At 59.7% G+C, this 13,411-nt stretch overlaps 1 protein-coding gene across 1 annotated transcript in view; it reads right to left on the bottom strand.

Annotated features, from left to right (window-relative positions):
- The window catches only part of LOC308177814 (uncharacterized protein), a 44,201-nt gene that overhangs the window by 15,364 nt on the left and 15,426 nt on the right, over window positions 1–13,411 (bottom strand). The window contains exons 4-7 of the mRNA XM_080555609.1: window positions 9,093–11,674; window positions 6,396–8,736; window positions 3,294–6,041; window positions 1,223–1,281 (exon numbers count right to left, since the gene is read on the bottom strand). Of these exons, the coding sequence (XP_080411735.1) occupies window positions 1,223–1,281; window positions 3,294–6,041; window positions 6,396–8,736; window positions 9,093–11,674 (7,730 nt within the window). The remainder of the gene's footprint in view (window positions 1–1,222; window positions 1,282–3,293; window positions 6,042–6,395; window positions 8,737–9,092; window positions 11,675–13,411) is intronic.

Raw genomic sequence — 13,411 nt, 5'->3', positions numbered from 1 at the left:
CCAAGGCAGCACAGCACCCAAATTTCTTCCTGCTGCTGTAATCTTTTAGCACAGGAGTTATCCTGGAGCCAGTCTCCTCATACGCAATAATCTGTGGCTGGGGTATTTGCAGAGGAAGGTGGTCCCCCAAGGTAAGTCCTTTCTTACCCTGATGGTCCTCCAGGAAGCTCCCTCCTTGAGGAGGACCTCTGCCCATGCCTAAGCACTAGGAGGGAAGACATGAGAGGTGAAGGGCACCTGCTCAACATTTTCCATCATTGCTTTCTCCCCATGGACCACAAAGAGCAAACTTTTCTGGGCCAGAGGCAAGAGAAAGAGATCGGGGGACGGGTGCTCATTTGGGAGGCCAGTCTCTGCTCTACTGCCAGGGCTTGTTATCTTTTTGACATTATGCACAAATCAGCAAAAACTCAGCCACGGTTTTGAGAGTGAGACCAGAGCTCGGGTCTCCTTCCAGGCTCCTTCCTGTTAGTCTCCTGACCCCTTAGATTTAATTTCGCCTTCCTTAGTGACTCTGCCCCATTGCCCAGCTCTAGGGGGAAGAGCGCAAATGGCTCTGCACCCAGACAAAGCAAGGAACCACCCTGTGCTGGTGATGGTGCTTCCCAAGGAATGCAGGACAGGTTCCAAACACCCAAACAAAATGAAGCTCAGTTAGATGGGGCAGGGGCACTTTTCTCTAGCAGGGCCTTTGGGGACCTAGGGCCTATCCACACAATCTCTGGCTGCCATAGAGGCTCACGCAGCAGTAGGACATGAGATGCTCAAGCCAGAGCAAGCAACACACTTCAGCAGCTCGGCTGGTAAAAGGACTCACAGTGATTTCCCCTGGCCTCCAAGCAGGGGTAGAAATCATGATACTGGACTCTGAATCTGCAGAAATCAAGACCAAATGCTCAAAAATGTGCTTCAGATAACAAGCCTGTCTATGTGAAGCATGTTTTCCAGTCCTTTAACCTTCTCACAGCTCCATCTCCCCACCGTTCCTAACTGTTCTTGTAAACACCAACACAAGACTCCTTTGCAAAGAGCTTTCACATCACCATCAAACAGAGCTGACACAGAAACATCCCTTATTTCTGGCCCTTTGGCTGGGCAATTCTACCAGCAACAGGGAAACCCCATCCTCAGAGCTGCCCGATGAGGACTTCCCAGCACTGAGAGCAACACGGAAAGGAACAAAACCTTCGCCCGACACATACATGGAGAAAGATGCACTTACCCACTCGTTCCAGGTCTCTGGGTCTGAGAGAAGCGCCAGTCTGTGTTAGGCTGAGCTTGCTGCAGAGAAAATAGAAAGGAGTTTTAATACGTCTATTCTTGCCTTTGAAAATGAAAGGGAACCAATCCTGGATTATTTCAGCCTGGAATATCAGCGTATTCTTTTGAAGTAAAACAAATCAATTAGAACAACAGGAAAAAAAAAAGCTGCTTCTCCCCCCCTCCCCCCCCCACCTTTTTCTTCTGAGTATTTCTGAACCAGCATGAATTCTAAAAAAGCATGACAAAAACTATTCAGCAAATAATCTTCCGGAGCAGCTCAGGAAACCAGGCTGTGAAAGAAATGAAGCATGAAATAAACTGATAAGGGCATCAATCCAGCAGGAGGAATCGTACCAAAGTAATGAGCTTGGAGGAGTGGGGGAGGCAGAGCTAATTGATATCTAGAAAGATGCTTTTAATGCCAGAAGGTGAAATGATAACAGACCTTCCTAATCTGTCCTTCTTCTGTCCTTAACAAGGCCTGCCTGAGATCTTGATTTCACACATTGTATTTGAATGACTTTTCCTAGATGCTGTAGCCTTGGAGCATTACAATATTTTTCTGTCCTCAGAGAAAAGAATGAACTTCCGACAGCAAAAAAAATGACATTATTTGTTTAGGAGGCACAATAAACTTCAGACACAGCAGCATACTTTGCAACTTCATTAGTAAGCCTTGTATCACTTACTGCTCCTGTTATTTTAGCATCAGACAATGGGCATTTTGTAAATAAGGAAGGACACGAAGCAGGCCTGCATATTCTTGTTTGAATCACGCCTTTGTGAAGAGCACTAAATAGCAGAACTGTTTGCTGTCTGGAAGACGCATACTTCCGAAAATCGTAATCTTCTTAATTAACTCCAGAATGATAATACACTACCTGGAAAGGACAACATTTCTCTCAGTTACCTTAGGAAGGAGCAGATCACAGCCTATAAAGTGGAACATCAGTTTTATAGGATTATTCTGCTTGTACATGCAATTACTAAGGCAAAGTGAAAACGGGTACAGCTGACCTAGATTTTTCTTCAGCAGATGTGATTTTACTAATTTTGCCACAGCTTTGATGATTCTCATGAAAGAATACATTAGAATAAATTACTGAGTCCCCTAGAATAAAGGCTCCACTGCTACCCGTGCTGCATGCAAATCACCCTGTTTGAACACTTGCCCTCCAGATTTTAGATCCACGTGTTTTTGCACACACTGACACACACCCCCCCACACACACTAGATAAGCCCTTCCCAATCTATTTTTTGAATTCCTGTTACAATTACTACTTTCAAATTTAGGGCAGGCATTTACAACACAAAGTGACTTTACTTTTTATATCCCAAAGTTAAAAAAGCTACAGCTAAATGCAGTCACTTATATCTGTATTTAGACATCCGAATACACATAGCTAAAGTTTTCACAGCACGCCGCTGCCCAGGTCTCTGCAAGTCCAAGGGCATGTAAGGTCACCAGGATCTTTGCAAAAAATGACACTGATTTCAGTGCCGAGCAGGGAATTCAACCTCTCGCTTGAAACTACCAGGCTGGAAAGTAATCCCTCGCCAGGGCACCATCAGTAATTAATAACATTTGAGAGTCAAGAAGTGAGAAGCATCCACAAAACACCTCTAAAACAGAGCAAAAGAAACACCGAGCAACTTTGCTTTCAGGTCACCTCCTCCTGGCTCTACTTCCATACGGCGGAGAGAATAAAGGGCTTAAACAGAATAAAGGAGTTAAAAGCACCCACAGCCCCACTTTCCCAAACGTGCCAGGAATCACTTTAAAAAGAAAAGAGCATGGACGGGGCCAAGACAAAGCTCTCAGGCTTTGATTTCACGGCGATACCCAGCCCCTTCCCCCACCTCCAGCAGAGCCAAACCTTTCCCCTGCCACCTCCCAGGAGGGGACAGTCACACTCGTGCCCTGCAGCCACCTCCTGCAGCAGCAGGATAGCCAGAGAGCAGCCAGGCAGCTCGCATCACGCTGATGGCTGCATGTAGCAAGAACAGTGAGAACCCCCCCACCTCTTACCCCATCACAGGGACTTGCTAAGGTGCTGGCCACCTGCTCGTAGGCAGCCATGGTCTCCGCAGTGCTAGAATGGCTGAAAGGTTTCACAAAGAGGAAATCGCTCTGCTCAGACATGGGGGAGAAACAAGAGGTGTAATTCTGTGCCTGGGAGGTCAGGCCCGCTCCTCCCACGTCCAGGTACTTGATGAAGCCATCTGGCTTCAGCTGCCCATGGAAATGGGAGGTGGGCTTGCGGGCAGACCCTCGGCAGCAGCCCACAAGGGTCCAGCCGGCAGAGCCCGCTTTCAGACACCGGGCAGCCGCCACAGCGAACATCACACAGGACACGAGGGAAATGGACACCAGGGAGATGATGAGGTAAAGTGTTAGGTTGGTATCCTTAGGAGATGTTTTGGGGAGGTCCAAGGACTTGGCAAAGTCCTGCACTCCGTCTTCCTCTGGAGAAATGACTATCACCACAGAGGCCGAGAGGGACGGTGTCCCATTGTCCCTCACTTCGACCACCAGCCGGTGGGGGACTTCTGTCTCCCTGAGAGCCTCTGCAACCCTTATCTCTCCTGAGCGGCGTTCCACGAGGAAAGGCACAGCTTCAGCGGTCTCCTGCAGCTGGTAGGACAGCCAGGCATTATGGCCACTATCGGCATCCACAGCTACAATTTTGGTAACCAGATAGCCGGGTTCTGCCAAAGAGGGGATGGTTTGGTGAAAGGCAGAGCCCTTGGGAACAGACGGGTAGACAATGGTGGGGGCGTTGTCATTCTGATCCAGGATGAACACATGGACCACAGCAGTGCTGCTCAGAGCAGGAGACCCAGCATCTTTCACCTCCACGGGCACCTGGAACATCTTGTCCTGCTCATAGTCCAGAGCCCGCACGGTGTAGATGGTACCGTTGTCTGGGTCTATTCGAAAATAGCTCGAGATAGGTATGTCTTGCATGCCACTGTCCAGGATGGAGTAAGACAGCCTGGCATTACTACCCTCGTCAGGATCAGATGCCGACACTGAAAAGACAGATGTTCCAGGAAGAGAGTTTTCCTGAACATGAGCTGTATCAAAAGGGGTGGAGAAGTTTGGTGCATTATCATTAATGTCAGCAATTTGGAGATAGAAGGTTTTTTGTGTGGCCCTGGGTGGGGACCCTGAATCTGTAGCCCTCACAGTGATGTTGTATCCACTGGCCTTCTCCCGATCAAGGGGACCATTTGTGACCAGTGAGAAATGCTCTTTGAAAGACGACACCAGTTTAAATGGGAGCTCTTTTGCTATCTGCAGACGGACCTGCCCGTTGTCACCAGAATCACTGTCCTTGACACCAATAAGGGCAATCACCGTCCCTGGGGTTGCGTCCTCCTGCACTGGGCTGGAGAGCGAGGTCAGGACAATCTCTGGGCTGTTATCATTGATATCAATTAATTCCACTCGCAGGTGGCAGTGTCCTTCCATGGCCGGGGACCCCTTGTCCCGGGCTCGAACCGCAATCTCGTAAGCACTGGATTCCTCGTAATCCAGCGGGGCTTTGGTTCTGATCTCCCCTGTCCGGGCATCTAAGGTGAACAGCCTGGTGAATTTACCAGGTGCGTTATTGCTGGTTTTGAAAGAATACTCCACATCCCCGTTGGGACCCTCATCCAGGTCGGTGACATTCAGCTTGGTGACCAGAGTGCCCACCGGCACGTTCTCCTCCAGATATACCTTGGATATGGGCGGGTCACAAACAGGAGGATTGTCATTTGCATCCAGGACGTGGATGGTGACCTTAGCAGTGCCAGATTTCACCGGATTCCCTCCATCCAGGGCTGTCAGTGTTAGGTGATGAACAGCCACTTTCTCTCTATCCAGTGCTTTTTCGAGTACGATCTCGGGCATTTTAACGCCATCCCCTCTCACGTTGATACTCAGGGCAAAATGCTCGCTGGGGCTGAGCTCATAGGTGGAGATGGAGTTGGAGCCCATATCCGGGTCTTCCGCCACCTCCAGCGGCAGCCGAGTCCCGGGGTTGGCCACCTCAGTGACCTCCAAGGCCACCACCGGCTTGGGGAACTGCGGCGCGTTGTCGTTCACATCGAGGACGTCCACCTCGACGCGGTGGAGCTGGAGGGGGTTCTCCAGGACGATCTGGAGGTGCAGCGAGCAGGCGGGGTTCTGCCCGCACAACGCCTCGCGGTCCAGCCGGCTGTCGAGGAGCAGCACGCCCGCCGCCAGGTCCACCTGGAAGTGCCGCCGCTCACCCTCGCTCACCAGGCGCAGGTTGCGGGCTGCCAGACTCCGCACCTCCACCCCCAGGTCCTTGGCCACGTCGCCCACCGGCGAGCCCGGCTCTCGGTCCTCGGGCACGGAGTAACGGAGCTGGGCGCTGCCGGGCGGCTGCAGGCTGGAGAAGGCTGCGAGCAGCAGCGGGAGCTGCCATGGCAGAGCCCGGCCCCTCGGCATGCCGAGCCGGCTGTGCGAGCCGGCAGGAAGCGGCTCCGAGCAGCCTCCCCCCGCTGCCGGTCCCGGGAGCCGCCGCCGCCGCCGGAGTCCCCCGCGCCCGGGCTGGATCCGAGCGCGCTGCGCCGGGGCGAAGCCGCCGCCGGAGCCACGGGAGCGGGGCAGGGAGGGAGGAAGGGAGGGAGAGAGGGAGGAAGGGAGGAAGGGGGGGAGGAAGGGGACGGGGGGGGCGGCTGCAGCCCGGCCGGCTGAGCGGCTCCCCGGCACACAGAAGGCGCACAAAGTCGGCGAGCGGAGGGGATGGACCGAGTGACAATTCTACGTCTTTCAACAGCCCCCTCCTCCTCCTCCTCCCTCTCTCCCTCCTCCTCTCCCTCCTCCACCGCCTTCCCCAAAATACGCACGGAGCTGCCTCCCCCCCCGCCCGCTCCCGCCGCCGCCTCCACTCCGCCCCCGCCGCGCCGGGAGGGCGCCGGGGATTCCCGGCACCGGGAACCGGGGACTCCCGGCAGCTGAGAGCGGGCACCGGCCGGCAAGGCTCCCCCCCCCCTCCCCCGCCCCAGGCGGCCGGGGGGGCCGCGTCCCGAGCTGGGGGGTGGGGGGAGATCCAAGCCCCGCAGGTGCCGGGGCTGCCGTGGGGCTGGGGACGGCGCTGCCCGCTCCCGAGCTCACCTCGCTGGGCTCCGGCGGGTTCGCACCGGTTGCACCCACGGAGGGTTTCACAAACACGAATTCGCTGATGTCAGAGACGGGCGAAAAGCAGGAGCGGTAACGCGGGGCTGGAGGTGCCGTGGCTGTCACCTGGACACCCATCACCGTGTCCCCCTGCTTGGGCTCGTAGTGCAAGTGCCCAAAAACGTGGCTGGGAGGGGGCTGAAGCGTGGCCACGCTCTCCACGTAGCAGCCCTGGGCAGTGGGCGCAGGGCCCCGCCGCAGACACCGCACGCCCAGCACCGCCAGTCCCACCAGTGAGACAGTGGAGATGAGCACCAGGGAAACAATCAGATAAAGCGTGATGGTGGGCAAGCCCCCACCATCTGCGCCCTGAGCCTCAGAGCCCTGCAGGGCCTCAGGGCCCCGCTCCTCCACCACCACCACCAGTGTGACGGCTGTGGAGAGTGGGGGCTCCCCGGCGTCCCGGACCACCACCAGCAGTTCGTGTGCAGAAGCATCCGTCTCCTGCAGGGCCCGGGTGATCCGGATCTCCCCAGAACGCAGGGCCACGCTGAAGAGCCCCGGCTCAGTGGCTTCCACGAGGTGGTAGGAGAGCCAGGCATTGCGCCCCGAGTCCGCATCTATGGCCACCACCTTGGTGATGAGAGCAGGAGGGGCAGTGGAGGGGGAGATTCGCAACTGGGTGGTGGAGTCCTCCCCGACCCTGGGGAAATGCACCCGCGGGGCGTTGTCATTCTGGTCCGCAATAAAAACGTGAACCAGTGTCCTGTTCCTCAGGGCCGGGGAGCCACCATCAGAGACCTCTACGTGGAACTGGAGATAGGTGGTTTGCTCATAGTCAAAGGGGAGTTTAGCGGAGACCTGGCCACTTGTGGGGTGTATGGAGAGGTAGCGAGTTGGATCCAGGCCTGGATCTGTCCCACCAGCTCGCAGGATGGAGTAGGAGAGGCGGGAGTTCTGCTCTGAGTCAGGGTCAACAGCAGAAATGGTAACCAGCACGCTGCCCACCGGGTTGTTTTCTGCCACCAGCACTTCATAGGACGCTTGCTCAAAATGGGGCGCGTTGTCATTGACATCTGCCAGGGCAATGGGCAAGATGGTGTGTCGGGAGAGTGGGGGACTGCCCAGATCCGAGGCTGAGACAGTGACGTTGTAGTAGGCAACGTGCTCCCGGTCCAAACGGCTGCTGGTTAGCAGTGAGTACTGGTGCTCGTAGTCCTTGCGCAGCTGGAAGGGAAGATCTGGAGACACATGACATTGGACCTTGCCCTGCTCACCGGAGTCCCTGTCTCTGACGTGTATGACAGCCACCACTGTGCCTGGTGGTGCATCCTCACTCAGGGAGCTGGAGAAGGAGGTAAGAATGACCTCGGGAGCATTGTCGTTCACATCAGTGATTTCCACCACCACGCTGCAGTGCTCTTCCATTGTAGGCGACCCCATGTCCTTGGCTTCCACTTCGATCTCATACACCGTTGCCTCCTCAAAGTCCAGATTGCCCTGGACACGGATCTCCCCAGTTTGCTCATCAATGGCAAAGATCTGGCGTAAGGCAGCTGAGTTGTGGCTGCTGAGGGAGTAGCGGATGTCTCCATTGGGCCCTTCATCCACATCGGTGGCATTTAGCTTCACCACGAGGGTGCCGAGCGGCGAGTTCTCCACCAAGCGGGCTCCATATGATGGTCTGTCAAAGACCGGGTGGTTGTCATTGGCATCCAGGACCTGAATAGTGATGTGCATCTTACTGGACTTGGGAGGGGAGCCCCCGTCCTCAGCGGTCAGGACAAGGTGGTGGAAAGCTCTGAGTTCCCGGTCCAGGGCTCTCTCCAGCACTAGCTCGGGGAACTTCCCACCGTCTGTGCGCGCCTTCACATTGAGGTTGAAATTCTCGTTGGCGCTCAGGTGGTAGGTCTGCAAGGTGTTGGTGCCCACGTCAGGGTCCTGGGCAGGTTGGATGGGGAAGCGGGCACCCAGGGACGCCAGCTCGTAGATGCGCAAGGACACGTCATCGCTGGGGAACTCCGGCGGGTTGTCGTTGATATCCAGAATCTCCACCTCGATGCGGTAAAACTCCACTGGGTTCTCAATGGCGAGTTTCAGGTGGAGGAAGCAGCGGGCGTTCTGCCCGCAGAGCTGCTCCCGGTCTATCCGCTCACTGACCATTATAACCCCGGTGTTCACATTGACCGAGAAGTACTGGGAATCCGAATCGGACAGTACCTGCAGATTAGCTGCCGCCAGTTTCGCCACATCGGTGCCCAGGTCCTTCGCGACATTGCCCACGAAGGCGCCCCGGGTGAGCTCCTCCGGGATGGTGTAGCGGATCTGGGCAGAGGAGCTGTGCAAGAACAAACAGAAAGAGAAGACGCGGGGCAGCCCCAGGCACCGGCCCGCCTTCCCTGCCCCCAGCATCCTGGCCGGCGGCCGGGGAGCGATGCCCTCGGCGGAGGCCGCCCGCGCTGCGGCGCCGTGCTCAGCGCTCACCGCTCCCATTCATTGTTTGGGGCGGCCGCGGCTCGACGGGGGGGGCGCCGCGCAGCCGCCCCGCCATTGGCTCCGAGTGCCTCGGCGCTCCGCCAATCGCCGCGCTCTTTCCCCAGGACAGCAACACCGGCACCAATCGCGGCGCGCAACGGCTGCCGAGCGGCGCGAACCCGAGCGACGGCGGCCGCCGCCCCCCCCCGCGCCCCTCACGTCGGGGCGGGGGGACAAAGGCGGCCCCCGCCCCGCCGAGCCCCGGGGGAGCGGCCCCGGGGGTCGGCGCCGTCCGGCCCCGGCCCGGCACCGCCTTCCCCCGGCCCCGGGGCGCTCACCTGGCCGGGGTCCTGCAGGGTGCCGGTAGCGGAGAGGAAAGCCCCGGTTTCCCTCGGGAGGGTGCCGGGGGGCGGGCAGGGGCGTAGGAAGGTGAAGTCGCTCCGGTCGGAGCCGGGCGAGAAGCAGGTGCCGTAGCACTGGGTCTGGGAGTCGGTGGGCCGCAGGGTGACCTCCATGTACTTGAGGGTGCCGTCGGAGCTGAGCTGCAGCTTCGGGCTGGAGTGCTTGAAGAAGTCCCGGGACGGCGACTCGCTCAGCCAGCAGCAGCAGGGTGAGGCGGCAGCACGGCCCCTGCGCCGCAGGCACCGGGCGGCGAGGAGGGTGACGGTGGCAAGTGCCACGGTGCTAACGGCTGCCAGTGCGATGATCAGGTAGAGGGTCAGGTCCGGTTTCTCCTTGGCACCAGCCAGGAAATCCCGAGGCTTGTAGCTCTCCTCCAAGGCCTCCTCCTCCAGGGCCACGCTGATGGTGACGGTGGTGGAGAGCGGTGGCTCGCCGTTGTCCGCCACCAGGATAAGGACCTGCTGCGCCGCCACGTCGGTATCCCGCAGGGCGCGTGCCGTCCGCACCTCCCCGGTGTACAGGGACACGTGGAACAAGGACGGGTCGGTGGACTGTGGCAGCAGGCGGTATGAGAGCCAGGCGTTGTACCCGGCATCTGCATCCACCGCTGTCACCTTGGTCACCAGGTAACCTGGTGGGGCAGTCAGCGGGACTCTCTGGGGTGCTGGGACTTCGCCATCACTGGCCGGGTGCAGGATGGTGGGGGGGTGGTCGTTCTGGTCCAGCACAAAGATGTAGACTGTAACGTTGGCGCGGAGAGGGGGGGACCCCGAATCTCGCACGGCCACCAAGACTGGCAGAACCTGCAGCAGCTCGAAGTCAAAGGTGCGCTGAGCATAGAGGTTGCCATTGTCAGGGTTGATGTGGACATAGGAAGAGGCAGGGGCACCCTGCACGTGGCCACCCTCTATGGAGTAAACAAGACGGGAATTGTCCCCGTCATCGGGGTCTGAAGCAGAGACGGTGCAGAGCAGGGAGCCTGGTGGGCTGTTCTCCGGGAGGAAGGCATCGTAGGAGGGCTGCAAGAAGCGTGGTGGGTTGTCATTCACGTCAGATATGTTGAGGAGTAGTGTGAGCCTTGTGGTGAGGGCAGGAGACCCTCCATCCTGGGCGGTCAGCTCCACTGTGTACTGCAAGGTGGACTCTCGATCCAGGTTCTCCCGGGTGACCAGGGAGTAGTGGTTCTGCAGGGACCTGATGGCAAATGGCACGCTGGGGGAGATTTCCAGGCTCACATCCCCGTTGGCCCCCGAGTCTCGGTCCCGCACGTTGAAGAGCCCCACAACGGTCTCCAGTGGGGTGTCTTCTGGCACTGGGTTCAGCAGGGAGGTGAGCAGCACCTCCGGGGGGTTGTCGTTGGCATCCTCCACCTCTACCCGCAGCACGCAGTGCCCCTCCATCTCCGGCACACCACCATCACGGGCTCGCACGTGAATCTCGTAGAAGGGTGATTCCTCAAAGTCCAGCGCCCCACTGACCCGCACCTCACCACTGTGGGGGTCCAGGGCGAAGAGCTTCCGGACTGTGTCGGAGGTGTGCACCCCGAAGGAGTACTGTGTCTCCCCATTCGGGCCCTCGTCAGGGTCCGATGCATTGAGCCGGAGGAGCAGGGCCCCCACGGGTGTGTTTTCCAGGACTTGCACCTTGTATGTGGCACGGTCAAAAGTGGGCGCATTGTCATTGATGTCCAAGACCTGGACTGTTATCTGCGCTGTGCCCGAGCGGGACGGGCTGCCCCCATCCACAGCTGTCAGCACCAGCTGCAGTTCTGGCTGCTCTTCCCGGTCCAGGGCACGCTCCAGCACCAGCTCCGGGAAGAGTTTGCCATCCTGCAGCTGTTTGACGTCCAGGGAGAAGTGGGAGTTGGGGCTCAGCCGGTAGGAGCCCACGGCGTTGGTGCCCACATCAGGGTCCTGCGCGCTCTCCAAGGGGAAGCGCGCAGCCACTGCGGCGGACTCGGCGATGCGCAGGCTGCGGTGGGCGGTGGGGAAGCTGGGGGAGTTGTCATTCACGTCCAGGATCTCCACTTCGAGGCGGAAGAGCTGCAGGGGATTCTCTGTCACCACCTGCACTGACAGCACGCAGCTGGCAGCAGCTCCGCACAGGCGCTCCCGGTCCAACGGCTCGCTCACTACCAGCGCACCGGTGTCCAGGCGCACGGCGAAGTGGCGCAGGTTCTCCTCTGAGCCCAGGCGCAGCCTGCGGCCTGGCAGCTCCTCCACCTTCAAGCCCAGGTCCTGGGCCACGTTCCCCACCACGGTCCCCACCTCTGACTCCTCAACCACCGAGTAGCGGATCTGCCCGGAGACCCAGCCCCAGCCGCAGAGCGAAAACAAACTCAGTACTTGCCATTTCCAGGCGGGTCGCTGGAGGCTGATGCTCTCCATGTTCACACGCATCTGGCCCAAGGCCGGACCCGGGACACAACCAGCACCAGGGAGCTGCTAAAAATCCCCAGGTCTCTCTTCCACGGCTCGGGAAGCAGCTCCGGGGCTGTAGCAGGCTGTAGCTCTGGCTGCCAGCATCCGAGCGGAGGGGGTGGGCTGGGGGAGGGGAGCTGAATCACAGCCCCAGCGTGAAGGGGGGGGGGGGGAGCAGATCCCCCCGCTTCAGATCAGCACCCAATTGGCCGAGAGCTCCATCCCCGCTCACCCAATGGGGGCTCCGTGGAGCTGCGGGAAGCGGGGGCCCGAGCCCGCGTCAGCGGGGCTGCCACCCCCGGCCTCCAGCCTGAGTCACTTGCTCCGGCAGCTCGCTTCCCGTTCTCTGGGAAACTGCACGTCCTGGAAGCCCGCTAGGTACAAGCCCTCCCTGTTCGCTCCCGCTCCCACAATGGTGGCTTCACATCGCGCCCGCAGACAAAGGGCAGCTGTAGGGAACGCGGGCCAAAGGACTTTTCATGCCCTATGAAAAGGTGCTTGTTTGAGCCCCGAGGTGCCAGGGGCTCTTCTCCCACCCCTTCTACCCCCCAGCAAACGCTTTGCCCGTTTGGTTGGTGCCCGCACCCAGCATCAGCCCTGCAAGCAAGGCTGCCACCAGTGCCACCACCAGCTGGGAGGGCTCGCACCAAGGGATGCCCACCCCTGCCAGCCCCTGGGGCTGTCAGAGGCAGGGATCAGAGGGGAGGCCAGAGCCAGAAGAGAAGTGCTGGCCATGCCCACCTGCCCAGGCACCCTTCCCCGCCCTGGCCCCAAGACAAGGTAAATCTCCACAGTGCCCAAGTCGCTGTGGACACACGGAGCCAGCTGACAAGCCCCCCAGGTCACCACCAGATCGCAGCGTTAGGCCAGGGCGTTAGACCAGGAAGGAGGCCCAGGCCTCGCACCCGGCATCGAAGCTCCGCAAGGGTCTCAGTCCCTGTCGGGGGGCAGCATCCGGGACCCCCTGACCTCCCCTGGGTGCACCCAGGGCCTGCGGTGCTGGGGGGGGGGGGGCAGCTCCGACCGTGCCGGACCCCCCCCTGCCTGGGCCCCCAGGGGACCTCGGGGACGGGGCCGAGGCTGGTCCCGGCGCCCAGGGCCCCGCCGTCGAGGGAGCCTGGGCTCAGCCTCCGTCCCAGCCCCCCCCGCCGCGGCCCCTCCCGGCCCGTTCCCAGAGCCACGGGGCGGGACGGCCTGCTGCCAATCAGGGAGAGACTTCTCGCTCCTGGCTCGTGATTGGTGCAGAGCGCCGCCCAGGTCCCGCCTACTGCCCGCTCCGCTGTGGGGGAGAAGCTCTTAAAGGGACAGCCCAGCAAAACGCTGGACAAGCCGCTTCCCCGCCGGCCAGCCCGCTCGGCCGCACTCGTGCCCCAAGGGCTCCCGACGGTGCCACTCGCCGTGACCGTGGCCCTGCCGTGTGCCCCGTCCCCACCCCAGACAGGCCCCCGAGCAGTGCAGCAGGGTAATGGGGGGACAGACACTGCCACCAGCACCGCGGGGCGCTGCTGCCGCGGCAAGGGGTCTGGTGAAGCCCACACGGCCCGGGGGGATCCGCTCACAGGGTCCCAGGTGGATGGAGCAAGTGGCAGGCAGCTCACCTGGGGGGATCTGCCGCGGCCCGTGATGGGGACGATGACAAGCCGGGAGGGGAACGGGGTGTCAGGGACGGAGGAGGAGGTGCCCCCATTCCAGGGCTCCGACACAGCCAGCTGAAGG

The sequence above is a fragment of the Anser brachyrhynchus genome (assembly GCF_964034855.1).
Source record: "Anser brachyrhynchus genome assembly, chromosome: 14".
Classification (NCBI taxonomy): domain Eukaryota; kingdom Metazoa; phylum Chordata; class Aves; order Anseriformes; family Anatidae; genus Anser; species Anser brachyrhynchus.
Note: the sequence above shows the minus strand (reverse complement) of the source record. Positions and strands in the feature narration are given on the sequence as shown.